The sequence below is a fragment of the Littorina saxatilis genome, linkage group LG4 (assembly GCF_037325665.1).
Source record: "Littorina saxatilis isolate snail1 linkage group LG4, US_GU_Lsax_2.0, whole genome shotgun sequence".
Classification (NCBI taxonomy): Eukaryota; Metazoa; Mollusca; class Gastropoda; order Littorinimorpha; family Littorinidae; genus Littorina; species Littorina saxatilis.
Window position 1 is genome coordinate 50,146,428 of NC_090248.1, and position 25,129 is coordinate 50,171,556.

General features: G+C 39.4%; 1 protein-coding gene and 1 long non-coding RNA gene across 3 annotated transcripts; one reads left to right on the forward strand and one right to left on the reverse strand.

Annotated features, from left to right (window-relative positions):
* Positions 1–2,065: 2,065 nt before the first annotated feature.
* Positions 2,066–22,794, reverse strand: LOC138965007 (transmembrane protein adipocyte-associated 1 homolog). Its single transcript, XM_070337130.1, has 11 exons — positions 22,689–22,794; positions 18,233–18,567; positions 16,840–16,972; positions 16,353–16,442; positions 15,863–15,935; positions 15,156–15,235; positions 6,145–6,276; positions 5,395–5,455; positions 4,761–4,863; positions 3,505–3,585; positions 2,066–2,758 (listed from the first exon to the last, which is right to left on the reverse strand). The coding sequence occupies exons 2-11, from the start codon at positions 18,448–18,450 to the stop codon at positions 2,503–2,505; spliced, it is 1,227 nt and encodes a 408-aa protein (XP_070193231.1). The 5' UTR covers positions 18,451–18,567; positions 22,689–22,794; the 3' UTR covers positions 2,066–2,502.
* Positions 6,731–13,410, forward strand: LOC138965009 (uncharacterized). 2 transcript variants are annotated; one of them, XR_011455261.1, is made up of 3 exons: positions 6,731–7,983; positions 8,922–9,258; positions 10,559–13,410. It is a non-coding gene; the product is annotated as an uncharacterized lncRNA (long non-coding RNA). The 2 variants fall into 2 exon arrangements; XR_011455260.1 differs by having other exon boundaries at positions 6,731–9,258.
* Positions 22,795–25,129: the final 2,335 nt, after the last annotated feature.

Below are 25,129 nucleotides of genomic sequence, written 5' to 3' on the forward strand. Positions count from 1 at the left end.
AAAAATCGGCATGCAATAAAGCTGAGCTACTGCACAACATCAACATGTATGAGATGACCTGCTTGGCAAAAACCAAAGCATATATACATGTCCATGTACAATTTAAAAAGAACCCCTTACTTCTTTTGCTTTTTAGCATGACACAAAATACCGTTCTGAAGGTAATATGTTTTTGTGCAACAGTCACAAGTCTGCTTCCTCGTATCTCATCCAGGTAAAAACCCTGCTAATCTCTCTCTCTCTCTATCTCTCTCTCTGTCTCCCTTTCAACTGACTAGAAACCCATACACAACTGGAATTTGTTAACATCTTTACACCTGACAATTGTAGCAGTGAGCCCAAAGAGACGTGCACTTGCATATATATATATACTAGATGAATACCCGCTTCGCCGGGAAGAAGTTGAGCCGAATACCCGGCCGGCTTACCGTACGAAGGAAGGGAGATAAACGCGCAAAACACTGGAGAAGATAAGGAAGAGTTACTGGGAATGGATGTACAAAAAAACCCAAATCGGTTCAACGCTGCGCGCTGAGAGCACGTGTTGAAAATTTTCATAGACCAGATTGTGTCCGGGGTCTACCTGAATATGACCACCAAATTTGAAGCAGATCCATCGAGAACTTTGGCCGTGCATGGCGAACAGACAGACAGACACACACAAGCCGTATATAGATATAGTAGATATAAAAATAGCATTCAACTGCATCTGTGCAAGTCAGGTGATAAGTCACAGACTCCAACTTCATGGAATTTAAATATGACATAAACATTGTGTGTCAGTTAGCAGACCATAATAGTTGTCTCATGTCAGACTCAAGCTTACCACTTTAACTTCTATGAAATTGTTGCCCTCATTACTTGCTTTTCAGAGCACACGTAAAAGCTTTGCTTGTGGTGCTCCATTTACTAATTGATTGTATGCGGCTTTGTTGTCTGCAATTTTTCTGAATAAAAATTGTTCAAACCAAATTATTGCCCTCTGTAGTGCACCATCTTTGATACATTTTTTACAGGGTGACCTCTCAAAAAATGCAACCCACAAAAATGCTAATAACATCTGTTGACCGAATAGTCTCCTGTCCGCCCAGCGACCTTCCCCTTGACCCTGCTTGTGACCTCGATGTTTTATGCCCCCGCAAGGGGCACGGTACTCTCTAAGCACCAAAAACCTCAAAGAGAGATAACTGGCGAAAACCTTCCTATTGTAGTCTCCTGTATGACGGCTTACTTGTGCCAAAACCTCATAATTGTAATTATCAAGGGAAAATTAGTAATTTTCCCTTGATAATTACCATTTTCACGTGTTAATTACTAATTTTCCCGGGAAAATTACTAACTTTCACCTGTTAATTACTAATTTTTAGTTTTGGCTCACTTCCTGACGGATTGCTAGTGCCAAAACTAAAAATTAGTAATTTTCCCGTGGAAATTAGTAACTAACAGATGAAAACAGTAACTGACAGCGTTAATTAGTAATTATCACGTGATAATGGGTAACACCAGGTTTTGGCACTAGTAAGCCGTCATACTCCTGTCTGCCCAGCCGACCTTCCCCTTGACCCTGCTTGTGACCTCGATATTTTATGCCCCCGCAAGGGGCACAGTACTCTCTAAGCACCCAAAACCTCAGAGAGATAACTGGCGGAAACCTTCCTATTGCTTCATATTTGGTGTACATTAAAATTTCGGCTTATGAAGTGGCATTTCTGTATTTCAAATGGTCTGACTTTTGTGCAATTTCAAAAAAAGTTTGAGCTGTAGCAATACTAACCTGATTTAAACCCTCCAGACTTATACTTTCTGGATTATCTGAATGTCTGAGTATACAAAAACACTCACTCCCCCCCCCCCCCCCCCCCCTGTGGAAGTTATGCATAAGCTGAAATTAATGTACACCAAATATGAAGTAATTCGGTCAAGCTATTAGCATTTTTGTTGGTTGAAATGTTTGGGGTCACCCATAGAATCACACTCCCTGGCAATGTCTCAAACATTCACCACCGGAAAGCACCATTGTGCAACTTCACTTTCAAAGCAATGTACTTGAATTATCCGAGCAAAGTTCTGTTCAAGCAATGCTAGCATATGCTTTAGTTTTAATCCAGAGAAGTGACCAGTGCAGTGACAAGATAATTATGCTAATTTTCTGTAAACCATACCCTGCCCATGAGGGCAGCTAATATAGGATCAGTCGGACCAAAGTATTACATCTTGCAGATAGGTCCACTCCCTTTTCAAGGTCAAGAATAATTATACACAAGTAATATGTGCCACAACCGGGAAAACTAAAATCATATAGAGTTAGGAAAAAGAAAACAACTGAAAATGACAAAGTGTATTAATTTTCATACTGTCCCAAAGCCAGAACAATGATGACAAAAACAGAACAAATATGATACATGTACAAACATACAATCTCAACTTCAAAAACAGATCTTTTGTCTCTTGAAATAATGACGCCAGCAAAACGACACGGGAAAGAGAGATGAGAGGTCCCCTTTACGTGGACACCTGATAAACGTCACTGTTGATGCTGAGGTACGGATTCTGCGTCCCAGTAGGGGAGGAGGAGGACGTGGATGTGTTGGCATGACGATCAAAGTGCGTGGATCCAAATCCGAAGTCGTCAGTTGTTGGTGAGTCAGCGCCATCGGCCTTGACGAAAGGCGTCTGGTAAGGCAGACTGAGCTGATCTTCATCCTGGATATCGTCCACCTGATGTTTGTAGGAGAACAGGATGCCCGTCTGTGTCGTCCTGAAACCACGGCAACTATTGAAATGGTTTTAGTCCAAGCTGCATAGCACATAAATTACTACATCAAATAATAATATGCCTGTGTGATTAGGAATCTGTTCTTAAATCAACAGGAACTATTGAAATGATTTTAGTCCAAGCTGCATAACACATAAATTATTACATCAAATATACTATGCCTGTGTGATTAGGAATCTGTTCTTAAATCAACAGGAACTATTGAAATGATTTTAGTCAGCACTGTATGACACACACAGGCAATCACGCAGAATAAAACGTGCACATGTGATTACGATTTTATTTTGAACCACAGGAATTATGAGGAGATAATTTTACCTCATGCTGTGTAACTGTGCCTGTATAATTAAGATGTTCTGATACTACAGAAACTTGCAACTATATAAAAAAATCAACATGCATGATACACACAGGCCATTACACAAAAGAAACTGTGCCTTTGTCTTTAGCACTCTTATCTAGGCAAATAATACCATTGATTGTAGTAAGATCAACAAACGTGGGAATTCCATGCTACCTATATATATATTCATATCTCACATGATATGCTTCCTGCATGGCATTACGAATCATCACCTATGACACTCAAATACAGTTTACCAACCACCTGCCATATAAACTGCAGCATACACCAAACATGAGGTTACTCAAAAAGTGAAAATAAGTACGGCCTTCTGGCCATCATGACCAAGATAAAATAAATGCTGGGAAACAGGACTGCCACCAACCTGAAGAAATTCCAGAGGAATGTACCGTAGACCAGAGGGTCGAACAATGTGAAGTAGACGTATGTTGTGACATCAATCACACTGGAAAAAAAACAACATGAAAGTTAACCTTAACACGGGGCGGGGATATAGCTCAGTCGGTAGCGCGCTGGATTTGTATCTAGTTGGCCGCTGTCAGCATGAGTTCGTCCCCACGTTCGGCGAGATATTTATTTCTCAGAGTCAACTTTGTGTGCAGACTCTCCTCGGTGTCCGAACACCCCCCGTGTGTACACGCAAGCACAAGACCAAGTGCGCACGAAAAAGATCCTGTAATCCATGTCAGAGTTCGGTGGGTTATAGAAACACGAAAATACCCAGCATGCTTCCCTTGAAAGCGGCGTATGGCTGCCTAAATGGCGGGGTAAAAACGGTCATACACGTAAAATTCCACTCGTGCAAAAAACACGTAGTGTACATGGGAGTTTCAGCCCACGAACGCAGAAGAAGAAGAACCTTAACACAAGATCTGTTACAATATCCATAAGAAAAGAAGAAAAAAGGTCTAAATACTACATCAGTAAGTTATCAAGGGATCAATGATGTGACATAATGATAATAACTACCATATGTTCTTATAGAGTGCTATTCGACGCCAAAAGTCAGTCTCAGGGCGCTATACAAACATTAAAAAGTAACAACAACAAAAAACACATTACAAATCAACATTCCACCCTAAAAATATATCAGGCAAATCCATAGCCCTCAGCATCATGAACAACACGCCTAAATAATCCTGTAACAGTGCAAAAGATGTCATCTGGCAAGGGGACTCCATGAACAGTTCGTGGAAGAATGAGAAAAGAACATGAATTTTTTACAGTAGCCGATCCCTGTTTTGTCTACCCGTGTTCCAAAGGATTCTTCAATGTTTTGTGCTATATCATGACAGAAGTGTCTATGGACAGGCTTGCAAACATTAAAATCTTTGTAATGTATGTAAGCTGTAAGGAATTTCTGCAACTCATTCATCACATGAGGATGAAAGTAGCTTGCTCATTTTAATGCTTGTTATTCTCTCAGGTGCCAGGAGATTGGTTCCCCATAAATCGCACTTACTCTATTGCACATGTCGTATGCATTTCGAGACCTTACTTCCCTTTTGTTCTCAGATCATTCATCACAAGTACTGTTTTCTCTTTGCAAAATAATATCAGCAGTCAGACTAGATGAGACAGCTATTTCACAGTAACTCAACTTGGAATATATGCACTTACCAGAGGGCATGCCCAACCATCTGGTACATAAGCAAACTTCCGATGGCCTGCACAAAGTTGAGGCCAGCCAGGGCGCCCACATAGTAATAGAAGGATCGCTTGGCTGAAACAGAGAAGTAGGGGATTAACACTTATCTGGATTAAAAATGTCAGTTATACATATTCATCTGTTTTCAAGTTTATTATCCGTACTTCGCCAGGTGTAGCTGGGGAGTTACAAACACAAAGTCAGATAAACGCACTGAAAAGAGATGACGACATTTGGAACGCCCCTCTTTCCCCAAAATTCATCACCCACCCCCTCCCTACCTTCTATTTGTGGCAGCACTGCTTCTGCGCTTAAACTCTTGACACAATATAATTCACTACATTCTCCACACAAGTGAATATCAGAAAGTAATCCATGAAACATTTTCCATTCTTTTTTGCTCCAGAATGCTTCTTCAAAATAAGTCTCGTCCAAAACTGTTTCTGGGGAAATAATTACATGTAATAGTAGCAAGTACATGTATTCCCCACAAATCTTTTTCTATTCTATTCATTACATTTCTTAGAAACAAAATTCTCCCGCAAATCCTGTTTCTATGAATATTCATGTAATAAAACATCATATATCAATGTCTATTGTACTTACTTGGCAGGGTAAACCTCTCCCTGATGGAGGTCAAAGGCAGAATCAGCACAACGCAGTACACCTGCACACACATTTAATGGCAGAGTTACAATTAGGCTCCTCTGAGGACGGAGTACAGATGCCCATATGGCGGGGTGATTGAAAATGGTTGTGCAGTGCATGTAATCTTCCCGTTTGGATGGCAGAATTTCTTTCTCTGTACTTAATTGCCCTGCAAGTGTTAAGTGTGGGTTTCCTCAACAAACAACCCCTCTATGGAACAATACTTCCTGATCTCAAACTTCGAGAATTTACTGCTCTTATCAGAAGCCCACCTTCTCCCTAGTGAAAACAACATAAGTCACAAGGAGCCCCCCCCCTGGTGAAATAGAACACAACAAAGATGCAATGAAGTTTGTGTACTTGTGATTGACAACCATGCTCTCCACCCACAACTTAATACCTGTTTCCTGAAATACAATCTTACATATTTAAAAATTAAATAAAATGAAAACCATCTCAGAACTCTGAACAGACAGTTTACTTTTTCAGACCGACCCTTTCTCCATTTGATTTCCTTTCAAAAGGCTCATCACGGGATAAGCTTCTGTTTTTTGTCAAGGCATCAGATGTGCGCTGTTTACTTGTCATCATTGTTTCTATTAAATGCATTATGTCAATTCAATTCATTGTTACTTCAACCCTCAGATGCGTGCTATAAAAATATCCCTCCTGTGGACAGACACTGGGTAGGATACACTAGGTACCTACCAGGCAAAAGAATGAAGAGCTGGTGCAGAGGAAGATCATGCCGCCGTGAGCAAAAAGGTCAAAGTTTTCTGTTGTGTTGTCAGGGTTAGAGACACTGTAGCTGCTGTGCTGGTAGTTCATCTCCAGTGTTCCCTGTCAGGGACCACAACAATAATAGAATGAAGATGGAATCCTGTGAGTGAATCCTTAACACTTAATGCAGACAATGTCAAGTAAACTGATGAGCTCTTTCCTGCGCCATCAGTACCACTTTTCGTTCATACTGAAAGCAATGATCCTGCTAACTATTATCAAAACGTGTCTTTTATTAGCCCTTCCAAAAAAAAAGAAAAGAATACAACAATCACCCCAAAGCATCAACAAACAATTCTGTGGTTACAAGAAACCAATCTACCCTAATTTTTCTGCTGACCTGGAACTTTTTCCCGTCAACTATTTTTCATGGAAAAACACACAGACACACATTACGGAGAAGGAATAAACTGGCTGCAGGCTTGAATAGCTTGAGCGCTTTTCAAAACAATTTTTTTGTTTAAAAAGGTACCTATCTGTGTACCCTATTTTATTTATTTTTATTATAATACGCGTGGCCTTTTTCGCCGTGTGGACGTATCTCCTACCAAACCCCGCCGGTTTGGACCCTGTCCCTCGGTTTTTCCGTAGGAACGGATCGCGATGAAGACGATAGGCTGGGTTAGATTGACGACTTCGAAAGCGAAATGGCTTTTTGAGGCCTTTTTAACGTGAAATGTCGTAGCAGACAGAATATCCCAGCTATCCCATTGGCCGAAAGCGAACGGTTTGACTAAACACTACGCGACCGCACCTCAGACGAACCTAGCTGTGTGTTTTATTTCTCTACCCCAGACGAACCTAAAATAATAAGAAGATAGATAGATCTGTTTATCTGTTAATGGAACTCCAAAATATTCTATAGATTTGTTTACTTAATTTTTAAAAGATAAGTTCGAAACAATATCATCTGATAAGTCGCCGTATAACCTTATAGGTTCCAGCGACTAAATATTTTCCCCCGGTGCAACCATAGACATGTACGTCATCATGATCTCCCCTTCATCATGATCTCCCCTTAATTTGACCGTTATTTTGGCTGTCTTAGTGAAATGGTAAGATATATCTCTATGTTTTTTACATGTAAGTGTTCGGAAAAAATACAGTTATAGCAGTTATGTACAAAAATAAGCAGCATATGCTCTTTTCGCCAAAGTAAAGTCCTTTTTTCTTCTGGTTTCTTATATGTGTCACAGCACACTGCAAGCTTTTAGGCGAATAGCAAGTGAGTGGTATATATATATCATCAATTTTATAGTAGGTAACGGTGTGAATTACTTGCCATGTTCATGTTCATTATACGTTTTCCATATATGTGTCATTTAATTGTGTATTGCTTGATGCCATGTATGTGTGTGTGTGTGTACATGACTTTAAATAAGCATGGATGTGTGGACTCGATTGTGTGTTTATTACATATGTTATACTATGCGTTTGAATCATTATGTATTTTAGACGTCATACTTTTTTTTCGTATCTTTACGATGGCTTTTACCCGTTTAAATTTTAATGCTTCCAACTTTCAAAGCGCTGCACGGCTGGGAAGAGATGCGCACTTTTATCACTGTTGTTCATGTAGACGTAATCATGGATTCATGCAAACGTCATTCCTGCTGTATTTTATTTTGTTTGTTTGTATAGTCGCGTGCGGTCGCGCAGTCTTTAGTCAGACCTAAAGCGTGGCAACATTCGGACCGCTTGCTTCTCAGTGCCCAGCTTTGAATCGAGGCAGCTGTCAATCTGCTGTCGCATCAACTGGCTCTACAGGTAAATCCCATTTATCAGTCTGTAAAACTTTCTTAAAGTGTTCCTAACCTTGCTGTATTCTGCCACAGGGGTTATACTATAGAGATAGAGAATTTGCAGTCTCCCCCCGCCATTTTGACGCGCATGAGGCATGTTTTAATCATGGATGTGCAAACGCTGTGTGGAGTAGTGACTACGCTCATTTTTTTGATAATACACCAAGTTTGTTTGAGAAACAGAGAATAGTCAAAGTGCAAAACAGGGGTTCCCAGGTCTGAATATGCGTTTGAATCATTATATATTTTGGACGTTTTAGATTTCCATTTCGTAAAAATCTATGACCCATGGCGCATTACATGTGGGGGGGGGGGGGGGGGGGGGGGGGGGGTGAACGAATCTTGCTTTTTCTACTTCTCTAACCCATGGCATAGGCCATACATGTGGGGGGTTCTATTACCTGAAAACAGCATCCACACACACGCGCACACGTTCCATTGGACGTACATTTATTGTGTGTGTGTTTGTCTGTGTGTGTGTTCATGGATGCTGCACTCGATTGTGTGTGTGTGTGTGTGTGTGTTTGAACCATGTATATTTTCTGTTATTTACTTATGTTATACTATGCGTTTGAATCATTATATATTTTAGACGTCTTACTTTTTGTTCATATCTTCACGATGGCTTTTACCTTTAATGCTTAATGCTTCCAACTTTCAAAGCGCTGCAAGGCTGGGAAGAGATGCGCACTTTCATCACTGTGTGTGTGTGTGATCATTTGGGGGGGGGGGGGGGGGGGAGGGGGCTGTATTTTTTACACCAATGAGCAAACGTATAAAGAGAAAATTTTGTTCATGTAGATGTAATCATGCAAACGTCATTCCTGCCAAAACAAATCTTTTTTCAGTGTTGCATACTCCTGTGTACAACTACAAGGTATAATTTTTTTTCATTTTCTTCAGATATGGCGTCCCAACGACCAACTCACTGCGACCTCACTTCAAGACGCTGACCACAACTTGGCCTGTGAAGCAGTACCCCGACTTCGACGAAAACAAAAGCAATCTTTCCAGACCATTATCAACCAATTGTCAGATGCAAAAACCAAAGCGAGCAAAGACTCCACACAACTAACCAATCTTCTTAGGCGTGAAAATCAACGCCTCCAGTCGGCGGTCGCGTGTGGTCGCGCAGTCTTTAGTCAGAACCAAAGGCAAAGCGGATGTTGCCGCTCCTCCCCCAGCTTTGAATCGGGGCAACTGTCAAATCTGCTGTTGGATCCTACAACTGGCTCTACAGGTAAATCCCATTTATCAGTCTGTAAAACTTTCTTAAAGTGTTCCTAACCTTGCTGTATTCTACCACAGGGGTTATACTATAGAGAATTTGCAACATTATTCGCCACGTTTCTCAGTCTTCCCCCGCCATTTTGACACGCCACGGCTGAACTGCAGGATTTTCGCTCTTTCAACGCTGCATTCTTTGGTTGTTTTCTAACCCAGGCATAGGCCATATGGGGGGTGGGGGGGGGGGGATTCAAGGAATCTTGCCATACATTATGGACGGGGGGGGGTGCGGTACTAAGCCAAAGTTTGGGATTCTGCCGGTGTCACGATTTCATCTTTCGCCTGTGTACATATTTCCCCCTCGATACTCAAGACTGAAATGTTTCCTGGTAAAATTAAGAAGTGAAATTATTTATGGACGAAAAGCATGTCATTTTCTTGCATGTGAAGAAAATTGGTTAAATTTAATAGATTTCACACCCAAAATCGATTTTTTCGAAAACGTGTACCGAGTGGTTACGTCCTTTGAGTAAGAAGGGAAACATTTGAGGATGAATCAAATTTCAAGTTAAATAAAAAAAAATTGGTTGGACAAATTTGGCCCCATGAATGTAGGGTACACAAGGTCGCTTATCAGTACAATCGAAGGGTGTTTTTTTGTTCAGTGTAGAGTTTATACTAGATCAACGAGGCCGAGAATCAAAATATCAACACCGTTACAAAGCGAAAGATGAAAACGTCACACCCGCGTTACCCATGCAGATGCAGAAAGAAACGCTGCATTCTTTCGTTGTTTACTAACCCAGGCATAGGCAATACATGAGTGGGGGGGGGGGGGGGGGTGGGGTTCAAGGAAAGATTTCCATTTTGTAAAAATCATACATGAGGGGGAGGGAGGGCGGTGCTATTACCTGAAAACAGCACACACACGTGCCATTGGACGTACCTTTATTGGGTGTGTGTGTGTGTACATGACTTTATATGCATGGATGCGTGCACTCGATTGTGTGTGTGTGTGTTTGGACCATGTATATTTTCTGTTGTCATTTAGTTACAATATGCGTTTGAATCTTTATATATTTTAGACGTTATAGATTTCCATTTCGTATCTTTACGATGGCTTTTACCTTTAATGCTTTGGGGGGGGGGGGGGGGGGGGGGGGCTGGATTTTTACACCAATGAGCAAACGTATAAAGAGAAAATTTTGTTCATGTAGACGTAATCATGCAAACGTCATTCCTGCCAAAACAAATCTTTTTTCAGTGTTCCATACTCCTGTGTATAAGGTATAATTTTTTGTAATTTTCTTCAGATATGGCGTCCCAACGACCAACTCACTGCGACCTCACTTCAAGACGCTGACCACAACTTGACCTGTGAAGCAGTACCCCGACTTCGACAAAAACAAAAGCAATCTTTCCAGACCATCATCAACCAATTGTCAGATGCAAAAACCAAAGCGAGCAAAGACTCCACACAACTAACCAATCTTAGGCGTGAAAATCAACGCCTCCAGTCGGCCACCTCATCTTCACTACGTTCATCTACACCCACCGCTGCACCAAACAACCCTGCGGCAATAGCCAGCTAATCTTCATCTGCACTACGTTCACCCACCGCTGCACCAAACAACCCTGCAGCAACAAGCACTCCTACAAACACATCAAACCACCTATTGTCGACGTCCTAACGCTCAGTCAAATCATGGATGACGACATGATTGACGCAACACAAAATTCAACACAATCCACAGACATGTTTGATGCAACACAAAACGCAACCCAGTCCACTTCAGATGACGCAGTCACATCGGGAGAAGCTCTCCAAGCATTGTCTCAGGAATAAACATTCACATTCAACCCATTTTTTCACAACCTTTTCAGAGTCAGTAGTTGCGGGTAAAATCTGATCCCTGTTTTGAATTTGGTGGAATCATTTTGCGACAAATCGATAAAGTCACGAGACAAAGAACATCAACAAAGACCATATGGGCAACCATGTAAATTGTTGCGGGGGTGTAACGGAGATCGACTTTGTCTTTATAAGAATAGGAATCACATCATCTTAAACTCTACACACGGTGACAACTGCAACGCGTGTGGCACACAGCATGACAAACAAAAAAGAGCCCCTGCCATGAATACTCCATGCTTAGTCCTATTTATCAGTTTTGGTGGCGCTGATTTGGCAAATGAAATGTTTTAATTATTTTGTGCTGGCTTGCAGCCCAAGAGAAATATTAAACAAAAGCAAATGTATTTCTTCAGGCCTAACCAGGGGCGGATCTGGGGGGGGGGGGGGTGCAATGGGTGCAATTGCACCCCCCCAAGCGGGACAACAAAAAAAAAAAAAAGAAGAAAAATGTATCACCTGAAAATAGCACTTTACACGCTCAGATTGCACCAAATTGCACAATTTTGCTTCCTTTTTAAAACAAATTCCGGGGGGGCATGCCCCCGGACCCCCCTAGCATGCTCGGCGCTTCGCGCCATCGGTTCGGCGCTTCGCGCCTTCGCTGATAAGATACAACAAAAAAAAAAAAGAACTTTGCACCCCCCCTTTCAAAACCCAGATCCGCCCCTGCTAACCATCATAATGCCATATATGCATGGTGATCTGTAAACTTCTGTTCTCTGTGCACAATGCATGTGTAAACATTTTGTTGTTCGCAGAACGCAGAACCAATTTCACATTTTAGAGAAATATTAAACAAAAGCAAATGTATTTCTTCAGGCCTAACCATCATAATGCCATATATGCATGGTGATCTGAAAACTTTTGTTCTCTGTGCACAATGCATGTGTAAACATTTTGTTGTTCGCAGAACGCAGAACCAATTTCACATTGGCTGGTTGTCGCGACATATGTCGCGCTACTTTACGTATACTGTCACCTGGTTGTCACGACATATGTCGCGCTATTGGCTCAGTCTGTTTGGTCAGTTCCGATTACCTCCCATTGATGCGAAAACCTATATGACTGTTTTTTGTTATTTTTCTCTCTGTTAATTCACCAGTGGCTATGTAACATGTGTTACAGAATTGCACCGGTGTAAGGGTTAACATCTTATTTTTCACTCGCATGTTTGCTGAAGTGTACAAATTTTGTTCCATTTAGTGCTGTTTTTTTCCCCGTCTTAAGACATATATGGTGATGTGTACAACTATTGTTCTCTGGGCACATTTTTTTGCACATTTATGTCCCTCACTTATGTCAATGTAGCCGCTAATTTGTTTAAGTCCAGTCAATCGTGCAAACGTTTCATTGTGGGTGACTCGAGCTGTAGGGTACTGCGACGAGATTTCTTTCCCAATTATATGATTGGTGTTATATATTCTTTTACACATTTTAACTAGCATTCATCATCTTGGTTGAAGCGTGACAAAATGATTTTGTCACATTGATTGAATTCTCAGACTGTCCACATTGACTGAAATCTCAAAAAAGGGCACAATTTAACGCTGTTTTATTCTTTCCCAATTACATGATTTGTTATTGTTCACAGAACCCACTGTAAATTCACCACTGGGTTACATTTTCATTCCTATTTGCTGATGTGTAAAACTTTTTTTTGTACTGTGCACACTATTTGCTCGAGTCAGTAGTTGCGGGTAAAATCTGATCCCTGTTTTGAATTTTGTGGACATATTGATAACGTCACGAGACAAAGAACATCAACAAAGACCATATGGGCAACCATGTAAATTTTTATATGTGTAAAACTTTTTTTTTTACTGTGCACACGATTTGCTCATTTAATGCTGTGTTTATGTGTTTGTTTCACTCCCATGTGTCATAATTTCTGAGATTTCGGTTAATATAGCCACTTTTTTTAGTTTTGCCACATTTAGCCTTTCCTTCGTAACTGTCTGCCTTCACCAAGCTGTAGATTCTTGCATTACTAATGGTGAGCAGCTACGCAAGAAAAGAAAGAAAGTGTATTCAAGCGCCGAGCCTGGTAAAAAGAAAATATCGCTACATTGACCGAAATTTCAGAAAGCGTCACATGTTTGCTGCTGTGTAAATGGTTTGCAGTTCATTGCACATTGAACGCTGTTTTTCTTAGGTTTGATGTTTTATCACATTTTGTTCTGTGTGTGCTAGCGCTTTTTTGGGGTAAATTTGTCGCAATTACTTCTAAATTTAATATGTTACTGTTGTCACTGCACAAGTCATGGCCAATCCACCTCTGTGCCCTTTTTTTATATTTAGTCAAGTTTTGACTAAATATTTTAACATCGAGGGGGAATCGAAACGAGGGTGTGGTGTATGTGTGTGTGTCTGTGCGTGTGTGTGTGTGTGTGTGTGTGTGTGTGTGTGTGTGTGTAGAGCGATTCAGACTAAACTACTGGACCGATCTTTATGAAATTTGACATGAGAGTTCCTGGGTATGAAATCCCCGAACGTTTTTTTCATTTTTTTGATAAATGTCTTTGATGACGTCATATCCGGCTTTTCGTGAAAGTTGAGGCGGCACTGTCACGCCCTCATTTTTCAACCAAAGTGGTTGAAATTTTGGTCAAGTAATCTTCGACGAAGCCCGGACTTCGGTATTGCATTTCAGCTTGGTGGCTTAAAAATTAATTAATGACTTTGGTCATTAAAAATCGGAAAATTGTAAAAATAAATAAAAATTTATAAAACGATCCAAATTTACGTTTATCTTATTCTCCATCATTTGCTGATTCCAAAAACATATAAATATGTTATATTCGGATTAAAAACAAGCTCTGAAAATTAAATATATAAAAATTATTATCAAAATTAAATTGTCCAAATCAATTTAAAAACACTTTCATCTTATTCCTTGTCGGTTCCTGATTCCAAAAACATATACATATGATATGTTTAGATTAAAAACACGCTCAGAAAGTTAAAACAAAGAGAGGTACAGAAAAGCGTGCTATCCTTCTTAGCGCAACTACTACCCCGCTCTTCTTGTCAATTTCACTGCCTTTGCCATGAGCGGTGGACTGACGATGCTACGAGTATACGGTCTTGCTGAAAAATGGCATTGCGTTCAGTTTCATTCTGTGAGTTCGACAGCTACTTGACTAAATATTGTATTTTCGCCTTACGCGACTTGTTTCTCTCTCCCAATAAATGTATGGCATTTTGTTCTGTACGCGCGTGCCATTGCACATTGAACACGTTTTTGTTGTTGCTTATTCATAATTAACTCTGTAATTAATGAAGAAGAAAAAATCCCGTGCGGAGCACGGGTATTACTAGTTTATTTTTATTTTGTTCCACAGGGTACCTACCTTAACCATCAATTTTGTGTCTGTGAGTTGTATATAACTTGTTATCTACAAGTATTCATCTACAACGTATTTGTGTGAAGTGAGTCGCAGAAGTGGCAGTCTGCCAATAATGAATATAGCAACACTAACAACATGCCACTATACGTTAGCAAATAATGAAGAACAAAAGCCTTTTTCAACAAAAGAATAACTATTTTCCTGTCTCACATCAAGTTAGAATAATTTCAAATGCTGTTTAGATTGCTTGTGAGTGACACAAACCTGTGGCGGGGTGGTAAGACGTCGGCCTCTTAATCGGAATGTCGAGGGTTCGAATCCCGGCTGCGGCCGCCTGGTGGGTTAAGTGTGGAGATTTTTCCGATCTCCCAGGTCAAGTTATGTGCAGACCTGCTAGTGGCTTATCCCCCTTCGTGTGTACACGCAAGCACAAGACCAAGTGCGCACGGAAAAGATCCTGTAATCCATGTCAGAGTTCGGTGGGTTACAGAAACACGAACATACCCAGCATGCTTCCTCCGAAAGCGGCGTATGGCTGCCTTAATGGCAGGGTAAAAACGGTCATACACGTAAAATTCCACTCGTGTAAAAACATGAGTGTACGTGAGAGTTTCAGCCCACGAACGCAGAAGAAGAAGTGACACAAACCTGCACAGTGGAGTAAACAAGGGCAAAGAAAGAAGTGCAGATCAACACACGCCGGATGCTGGTTCTGCTGTCCAGATGACCTGAAGATTAACAATTATGCATTACAGATAACTAAGTGTGTAAGTTTAAGGTTAACAAAATATATACATACACAAAATATATACATAATTCTGCAGTAACTATAACCTGATGTGTGTGTGTGTGTGTTTGTGTGTGTGTGTGTATATATGTGTGTGTGTGTGTGTGTGTGTGTGTGTGTGTGTGTGTGTGTGTGTGTGTGTGTGTGTGTGTGTGTGTGTGTGTGTGTGTGTGTTTGTGTATGTGAGACAGTACTTTGTTCAAGGTTTCATTGTCCTTATTTTGATAAAATCTTAATCGACTGCAATGTGTATGTTCCATGAGAAAAGTCAAGCAACAAAAGTCTTCTTTTTCTTCATGACTATTCTTTTGAAAAGAAGATCAAGCTTTTACCATCATGATCAGCTCACTTGTCTTTTCATCAGAGTCAGAGACAGAAACATGGCATAAAAAAAACCTCTCAACTTCATAAGCTCCCCCACAACGGGTAAAGTTTATTCCCCACAAGATGTTTTTAGAAAAACCGAATTTGCAGTCTTTTTTTACACCCTCTGTATAATTTAGGGAACAAATACACAAAGTGTCATCTATCACAGAGAGCCAAACATGAGCATAAAATAAGGACTCACCAAAGTAAATACCAAAGATGATGACAGATGCTTCTGTACCCAGCAAGAAAAAACGCAAAAGCAACCACAGCATCTGAAATTAAAATACATTACATCTTGACTCGGATTTGTCAAAATTACAACAGCTATTTTGTTAAAAATACTAATTATACATTGTTTATCCTCTCATTTAATGACCACATTCAGAGCCAAAAGATGAAAACATATCAAGTGAAATTTAAGGCTTTGCTTGCCATCTGCAAACCAGTTATCCTGCATAGTTTTCAATCAGAAGAATCAGAACCTGGTGCCTTAATGGACACGTCTTGCATGAAACATCAGTGGCCGATCACTACCAGCAACTAAGTTGAAATTATTGCAGATTGTCCTTTGGGTTCATCATTGTAACATTTTGTGATAAATCAAACCAACTATTTAAAGAAGTTGGGGTTAGGGCCTATAGTTCTAACCAATTGGGAGAGAATACCTAATTATATAAAAATTAATCAACCTTGTCTGCAATGTCTCCGGCCTCCACTGAAGCATTGACTGTCATGGACACAATGCAACGAAGTACGCTGATGACCGACACGACAAAAACCTGCAAAACACATGATCAAAATTTTGTTTTCCCACATTCATCAATGTTCAACACCGCAATAACAAAACAATTTTACATCAGGCCTGGTCAAGAAAGAAAAGTAGTACAAGGTCAAAAATAATCTCTTTTTTTGTCTTGTCCAAGTATGTACTCCAGTACTGCCGTTCCTCTTTTTTTTATTTATCAAAAGCTACTCTTAATGCAATACATATAGTACTCTGAAAATTGTTGCAAGTTTTATTCCATTGATAGTTACAACTAAATAAACCTTAATTTTGCAAACCTTACCACAACGCATGCACAACTACAAATCACAACATTCCGTGAGTGACACTTACTTCAACATTTATTCTCACAACAATCCAGCTCAGCAAGTTTAGAATAAAGAAGTGTTTACCAGTCCATAAAATGCGGTAAAGATGGGACTGCTACTGGTTTGCAGCTTGCTAACGTTGTTCCGTAGTCTGAACAGCAGGAAGGCCAAGAAGAGGGCGTTGGGAACCAGAATCATCACATCCCACAGTCGAACCCTGAACATTGCAAAACAAACATCAGCATTGTGGGTGGTTCATCAGCTTCTTCCCTTACAGTTACTGCTAAAAACGTGTACAATCCTTTTCATAATAGACATGACTATGAAGCACAATGACTCTGTGTATGAAATAAAACAGATTTGTCACTAACTTAATCTAAAGAAATTATGTTAAAACAATAGCGGACGAGCCCCCATTTGTCACGCATATATCAAACATAGTTTTGTTCATTTCAAAGTCAGTCGTATACATGAGTCAATGATAAAACAATCACTTAATTAAGTCCCCCTATCCAGGTGACAGTAAATTAATGTATCGTTTTGGGGAATACTTGGCAAAGATTATTAAGCGTTGTATCCTTCAGAGGTCCAGATTTTTATACTGTCCAAAGTCCCCAAACAGTCCTCATAGTCATAATGACATATTTTTAAAAGGACTGAAAAATTTTTGTGTTTTAAAAATAACCCAAGGCGACAGCAATTACACCTCATTACTTAACAAGAAGGGCAAAGCCCATACGACTCACATGCTTTACACATTTTTCCTACCAAAATACATGTGACCTTGACCCAAGGTCAAGGTCATCCAAGGTCATGCAACACAAAGCTGTTAATTCAAGACATAGGAAGTACAATGGTGCTTATTGGCTCTTTCTACCATGAGATATGGTCACTTTTAGTGGTTCACTACCTTATTTTGGTCACATTTCATAAGGGTCAAAGTGACCTTGACCTTGATCATATGTGACCAAATGTGTCTCATGATGAAAGCATAACATGTGCCCCACATAATTTTTAAGTTTGAAACAGTTATCTTCCATAGTTCAGGGTCAAGGTCACTTCAAAATATGTATACAATCCAACTTTGAAGAGCTCCTGTGACCTTGACCTTGAAGCAAGGTAAACCAAACTGGTATCAAAAGATGGGGCTTACTTTGCCCTATATATCATATATAGGTGAGGTATTCAATCTCAAAAACTTCAAAAACAACATTAATGGCCCCTGCGACCTTGACCTTGAAGCAAGGTCAAGATGCTATGTATGTTTTTTGGGGGCTTTGTCATCATACACCATCTTGCCAAATTTGGTACTGATAGACTGAATAGTGTCCAAGACATATCCAACGTTAAAGTTTTCCGGACGGACGTCCGGACGGACGGACGACTCGGGTGAGTACATAGACTCACTTTTGCTTCGCATGTGAGTCAAAAAGGGTGCGATAAACTGACAAATCAAAAGAATAAAAGAACACTTTACCCAGAGTAATGAACATCGTAGTAGAGAATCCACTGACATGGAGACTGAGTGACGACTTCAAAAGGAATAGAGCCATTAGAATCCCCTGCCCCTGGCAGTGGAATGGGATGCGTCACAGGGTCAGGCCGCTCTCCAGGAGTCGCTGATGTGCTTATGTTGGTAGTTTCATTAGCATCTGAAGGAATAACACCTCCACCAACGTATGGTGTTAATGCCATGCTGAGTGGTCAACTTCCCCTCGCTCCTCTTTAACTCAAATTTGATTCTTCTGTTCGATTATGTAGATCCACAGTAGAACTGCAGACACTGAGTTTACGACTGACTCAGTTTGCTACCTGCATGAACAGAAATACAATAATATTAATAAATAAACATAAAATTAATAATTGATCCAAATAAAAATACTAAAACGGCAGTTACAGCATCCACAGCTAATGGAGGCTTCATTATCATTATGCATGAAGTTTTAGCTTACAATGGAAGTTAAACATATACTATAGTTATATAAACATGAGCCAAAACATACCCACATTAAAAAAGAATAGTCCTTTCATATCATTATCTGGATCGGGTTTACGAACGCAGTATGCGTCATTCACTCATTTGCACATGATGAGCCTGTGCCAAAAGGTGACCCTTGAAATGGGACATTCACATGCAAAATTCAGAATGCAAACAGAGCTTTGCAAATTTAATATAGTCATTTTGACTGTTTTAGGATTCTGTTTTTGACAGTTAAAAGATAACTGGTAGCACACTTTTTTTGATAATGCCAGGACAAAGCTTGATATTTATGTGTGTCAACTGTAACGCAGGACACAGTATTATGCTTAATATTTTGTTCATAAAAAGTGTTAAATGGCTCAAAATCACATTTTTATACATACATGCATTGTAAGCTAAGGATATATTGCTATTGCTCACATAGCTGAGACTGCTGGACTAAAAAAATGACGTAACCACTGTGTCTTCCGATTGACACCTAACAAGTCAAAATTTTCTCCTCACAAACGCAAAAATAGTTTCAGAGCAAAAGTTTAAAAAGCTATGGTGTATTTATGGCATTGTAAATGTTCTGGTATCCAAACTTAGTTGGATTTCTATTCTGATTACTAAGATACTCATATTTGTGTGTCACTTGTAACGAGACATGAAATTTTGTTTCAATTCAATGCATATTGTTCACTTATTTTACAAAAAGATGTAATTTTGGACAAAATTAGTAATAAGTAACTCATACTTATTGTTTGAATACAAAATGAGCCAGGAGAAACATACACAGGATGAGTTTTCAAATTTTGTGTGTCAACTGTAACATGTCCCGGAAGACATTAAAAATGTCCCGAACAATAAATAACTGCTGTGACAAGACATCAAGACACCACATTGAAATCTTTCTCAATTATCATTAAGAATACCAACCACAGGAACTGTGCAAAAGGGGAAGCAAGACACATGCTGCTTTGGGTGATTTTTAGACTTTTGCGTGTCAATCGTAACGGCCTGCTGAAGACACAGTATGTCAATCGTAACGGTTCTGTAAAGAGGACACAGTACAAATATTTTATTTTGTAGCCTAAAATAACTATATATGCCCTTCAACTAAGTTTTGTTCAGGCAGGTGTGAATAAAAGCTATCATTTTAAATTGCAATTCAAAAGAGAGGAAACAAGTTGTGAATTTTATAAGGAAATGGTCAATCGTAACGAAAAGACACAGTAAAATTTATAAAATATTTGAAAATTAAAAAATAAGAGTGTAGAAATGACATCTGAGTTTTTCTTTTGTCATGAGGCTCCAATGTAAAGGCTCTTTTCTTGATGTTCATGTACTGAAAGCTATCAAATATATATAATTAAATAAGAAAATTGCAGTCTTAAATTTGAGAAATTTAGGACATGAACCGTTACAGTTGACACGCCACTTTTAAAACTCAAATTGTTCATAAATATTCAAACATGTTTTGGGTGCAAACTCATTTGAGCAAATCCTCATTATACACTCATAGAAATACAATCAAGAAATTTAATTTCCAATGAGCATACATGCTCTTACAAAACAATGAAGTCTTTGAAAGTGTCGGATTTTGTCATTTTGGGGCATTCTAATAACCTTTTCAAGACCTTCCAATTGATAAAAACTGATGAAATTATCTGTACTATCTCTCTGAAGGGTTTACTTTAAGAAGGAGTGGTGCTATTAGTAACTTGCTGCTTTCATAAAGAGAAATTATTCTTGAAAGGTAGGTATCTTCTTGCTGACCACGCTTTGGCACAGATATAATCTAGAAGATTATGATTTCATTACATGTTATTTCATTTCATTAACTCTGTCTTTGTTGTTTAATCTTTTTCAGACGCTGGTTTGAACTTTGCTTTCATTGCTTGACAGAATAAAAAATTGGAAAAGCAAATGAAATAGTGTTTGACGCTTATCTATAATCTAATAATGCTCTATTCTCTTCAGCAATTATGAATTAAGTTTAAAGGGCCTGCAATGAGAATTGCGTCCCAGACAGAGTACTACTATTAGTAGTACAGTAGTACACATTAGCAGACACACATACAGTGCCGTAGCACAGCTCCTAAAAGTGGTCCGGCCATAAAAAAAATAAAAAGGTACTTTTCCCGGGAAACGAAAAACGTGAACTAAGGTAGATAACTCAGATGTCTCTTCAGTGCAAAACGCGATGGCTCAGTGGATCAGTAATGCGTCTCAGTCGGTGCATATGCAGTTTGCCTTTTAGTTTTACTTTAGATTTAGATCTATAGTCTTCACTTGTGAATGTCAATTAGTGACAATTTCTCGCTTAACGCTGTCATTGTGCGATCTAAGTCACGACCCCTCCTTCCTCCTAACACAGCGCTGAAGCTTATGAAGACGATTTTTTTTTTTTTAACAAAAAACTGGTCCGGCCATGGCTGCTACGGCCCTGACATATAATTTATAAATATGTATGCACAGGTGTACACACACAAACACCCAGGGATGTTGCTACAAATTCATACCTATAGGACAAATGTCCTGAGTTCTTCAGCATCAATAGGACATTTGACCGCTTTCAGAAAGTTTAATAGGACATTATGAATTTGCGCCAAACAGCTTTATAACATTCCATGGTCATGCGCCCACACACACACGCATACACACACACACGCGCGCGCGCTGTAGAACACACACATAATATAGTAAATACATCAACACAGTAGTGTGTGTATAATGTTGTATTTGTTTAGTTTCAAAGAAACCACAAAAAAGAAACCAACATGAACAACTTCAGAGCCGCTGGAGTTGTCTCCCGTACTCCTGTAGCATGCACTGATCTATTCTAAAAATAATCCACTATTTTTAGATCAGTGCGCTGCACCGAGACGGTTATAAATACCCAAACGGCGCATGCCGCAATCGGTTCGGGAATTCCTGACAAAAGAAAAGATCCGCACGCGGCACTCGCAACTTCAGTGTCAGCTGAACACGAGAGCGTTTGGTCTTTTAGAAGATTTGTATCATGAAATGAAAATTAACGAATATCGCGCTGCCCGAAGGAATGGAGTACATAATTTTATGACCACGCTCAGGCTAAAACGATAGGACATGTGACCGACATGCGGCAATGTGAATCGGACATTTGGGGATTTTCATCAATAAATGTCCGATGTCCGACGCCTAACGACATCCCTGAACACCATTTGTTCACATGTTACAATATAAATTATTGAGCTCATATATAATATGTATCAGATTGCACCATTTTGCTTCCTATATAGCTAGCTAAATTGCACACACACACAAAATCAAAAATATCTCGGATTGGGGGTGGGGGTGGGGTTCGATGCCCTCCGCCCCCGCACTGGAAAGATCTCCCCTCTGTGTTTGATCCTGAGTGCTACTAGTAACTAGCTAGTAACTAGGCTGATCCCACCATGCATGCCAAAGTTGCTAAAGTTTACTTCGAAAAAGACCACAGAAGGATGAACAGGCCTAATTGGCCTCAAACATCTAACAAGTACAAGTACAAGTACAAGTACAAGTACAAGTAATTAGCTTACTTGGCGCTTCGCATCTGTGATTGTGAATACATATAAATGTCTCCATCTGAATTTGGTTCAGCTAGGGGTTCAAATGACCCATACACGTTTCCTTACCTGGCATTATAAGCAAGTTACTGCTACTTATATTATAAGGACCTATACTAACAACCAGTCGACAAGAAACTTTCTTAGAAAGGCTCTTTAATTATGAAAAGAATGAATCATTTCAGAAGTTACACCAAACGCCACAGACCCAAAAGATACAAAAACCCAAAGGGAACACTAAACAAAACGATCCCCCGTTCTTATAGTTCCTCCTTAGAACCTTCCGTTACAATTTATACAATTCCACACTCCACCTACTTCAGTCACCAACACACCACCCTACAGCTGGGACAAAGGACGCTTTCGGCATTTTATCAAACCTTCTTCCACTGTAAGATTGTCGCAGAGATCCGTAGAAGAACTACACGATTACACTGTCGAATATCAAAACACGCAGAACACTCACAATCTCATGATTACCCTCAACTTACGTCTGTTGTGAATTTGATCGTCATTCTGCTCATTTCCGCAGGGGAGATCACTCTAAAACTGTCCTGGAAAATCTATGGACGTCAAAACGTAAAGTGCGTAGTGTTTGGGCAAAAACTAAGCAGTGTTTCTGTCTGACGCTGTTTTTGACAAAGCATAAAACCAACTTGTGCAGAGTGAAAGACTTCATCTATCATAATGACGCCGATTTTCTCGCTCAAGTATAATTTACCGTGATTGCTCGAACAGAGACAAGAGATGTAAAGTTCTGTTTACAGTTTGGCCTTACACAGTTTTGAATACCCTGAGACCGGGAGTCACCTACTTTCACTTTTCAAGAAGCAACTGTAACATCCAAGGAAGAAGTGTGTCAAGCAGCTAGCAGGGCTTTACAAAATGAGCGGCTTCGAAGGTCACATGAGAGAATATCGGCAAATATCTCTTGACCGTTTTGACAAGAGCAATTTGAAGTCGACGGTTTTCTTTCTTTCTCACGTTCATAGAGGTTTGTACAAAAATCACTTGCTTGTTAATGCATGCCTTTGGCGAAACATGCTTAGTACAGGAATTGATAATTAGTAAGACATTTTTGTAAAAAAAACGATACAATGTACCCATGTGCATTGAAAATAATAATTATTTGAAAGGGGAAAATATACAGTACTACTTTTAGTTTTAACTGATAACCTCCGAAAACACCTGAAAACCTTCAACAAAACAACAACAAAATCATCAGAAATGTAGAGCATTCGTCCTTAGATCGTGTTTTGTTGACATTTTTGATTGGATTCATAACTTACATCTGCAACTTTCACCATTCATGGCTTTGTTTTCGTGTTCTTGTGAGGATTTAGGAAGGAGCGGAAATAATTGAAGGAAGTGAACTCTAAATGCACCAAAACACTGAAAAAAGACGATTTGAGCGTCATTGCTATTTTTGTTGATGATTTGAACATGGTTTTCGACAGAAAAAAAGTATATTTTGTGTAATTAATCACTGATGAAGCAATTGCATGTACGCGCGGGTATGTATCCATGTTGTATGACGTCATCAATACTTGTGCTTTAGGGTAACAAGAGTTATATCTCCCTTGCATTGAGCTGACTCTTTTCAATGGGGACCCCCCCCCCAAAAAAAAAAACCAAAAAAAAAATGTCCAGCAGATTTACACATGAACTACATTGCATGCATACCCAGTAAATTGACAGCTAACCTAGCTATCCTGGCTTGGCCGTTATTTTGCTAGCAGAAACGCATTTCACAGAAGCACATGTTTCCTATAGCACTGCCATTCTCAACATTTGTGTCATGTGATGGCCGTGATACCTTCAGCTTACCTTACTTTTACTTTCAACAAAAAAATAACATGGAAGAACTGTAACTGAATGACCCCAAGAGTCTATAGCTGTGCAGGAACACATTTATTTTTTTTTTAAACATAATTTGCTCGTGAGAAAAAATAGATAGAGCTATATATGGCCTTAAGTCTGAAATGGTGTCCACAGCTGAAATAGCTGTGCAACCTTGGCTCTAACCTGATTTGTACATCAAAGAAAAATAAAATCCTTGTAAAGATTAATGAGACTTGTAAAAAAAAGTATGAAGTACACACCTAGAGAAACATTGTGTGCTCAGTTGTTGTTTTTAATGAAAATGTCGCCATTATCTGAAGTCAGCAGCACTACATTTTGGCCATTTTTTGTGACATGACCTTACAGCATATTGAAACATGGTCTACTCTGTCATTTTTATGGGACAGAATGTCAGGAATGACTTTTCACTGAGCCAGTAAAACTCAAATGTACCTTTGACAAAGCAAAGTTTTTGAATTTTGTCAGTGAGCCTGCAGAAAATGGGGAGACAAAATTTCACAGAAAGTTCATAACTATTTCCGTAAGACTTCATTTTTGTTCACTGATCAGCTCTAAATAATAATTAAAGATTGAAACCTGATATATTTTTGTAAAAAAGTATTTTACAGTATATTTTGCAGAGGTATAAAACATAAAAAGGGTTGTTTGACTTGTTTTTGCATGTTCAAAAGTAGTTTGAAGTTTACGTGCAGATTTTCTTGTGAAAAAAGAGTTATGAACTTTCCAACCTTTTGCCTTATAAAAAGAGTAAATTGACTGGTTGGGGAACACCTAGCTTTGTAATGCATTTGGATCCACTAGCAGCAGTCACACTGAAAGTTTGCATCAAGTTCATTCATTGGTGTTTGAGTAATTGAGAAATAAAAAATTCTTGTGAGAAAGTTATGAACTTTCCTACTATCTCCACTGAGAGTGTTTTTTGTCCTTAAATGCTAGCCATGAAAGTTAAGGTTGTAGT

What these genes read in the sequence shown, in the direction of transcription:
- LOC138965007 (XM_070337130.1), bottom strand. Translation starts at nt 18,450, where the DNA reads ATGGCATTAACACCATACGTTGGTGGAGGTGTTATTCCTTCAGATGCT. An exon ending in GGAGAGGTTTACCCTGCCAA is followed by an intron (nt 4,864 to 5,394) that starts GTAAGTACAATA and finishes TCTCTGTTTCAG; the next exon opens with CCAAGCGATCCTTCTATTAC. An exon ending in TTCCTCTGGAATTTCTTCAG is followed by an intron (nt 2,759 to 3,504) that starts GTTGGTGGCAGT and finishes CCGTGGTTTCAG; the next exon opens with GACGACACAGACGGGCATCC.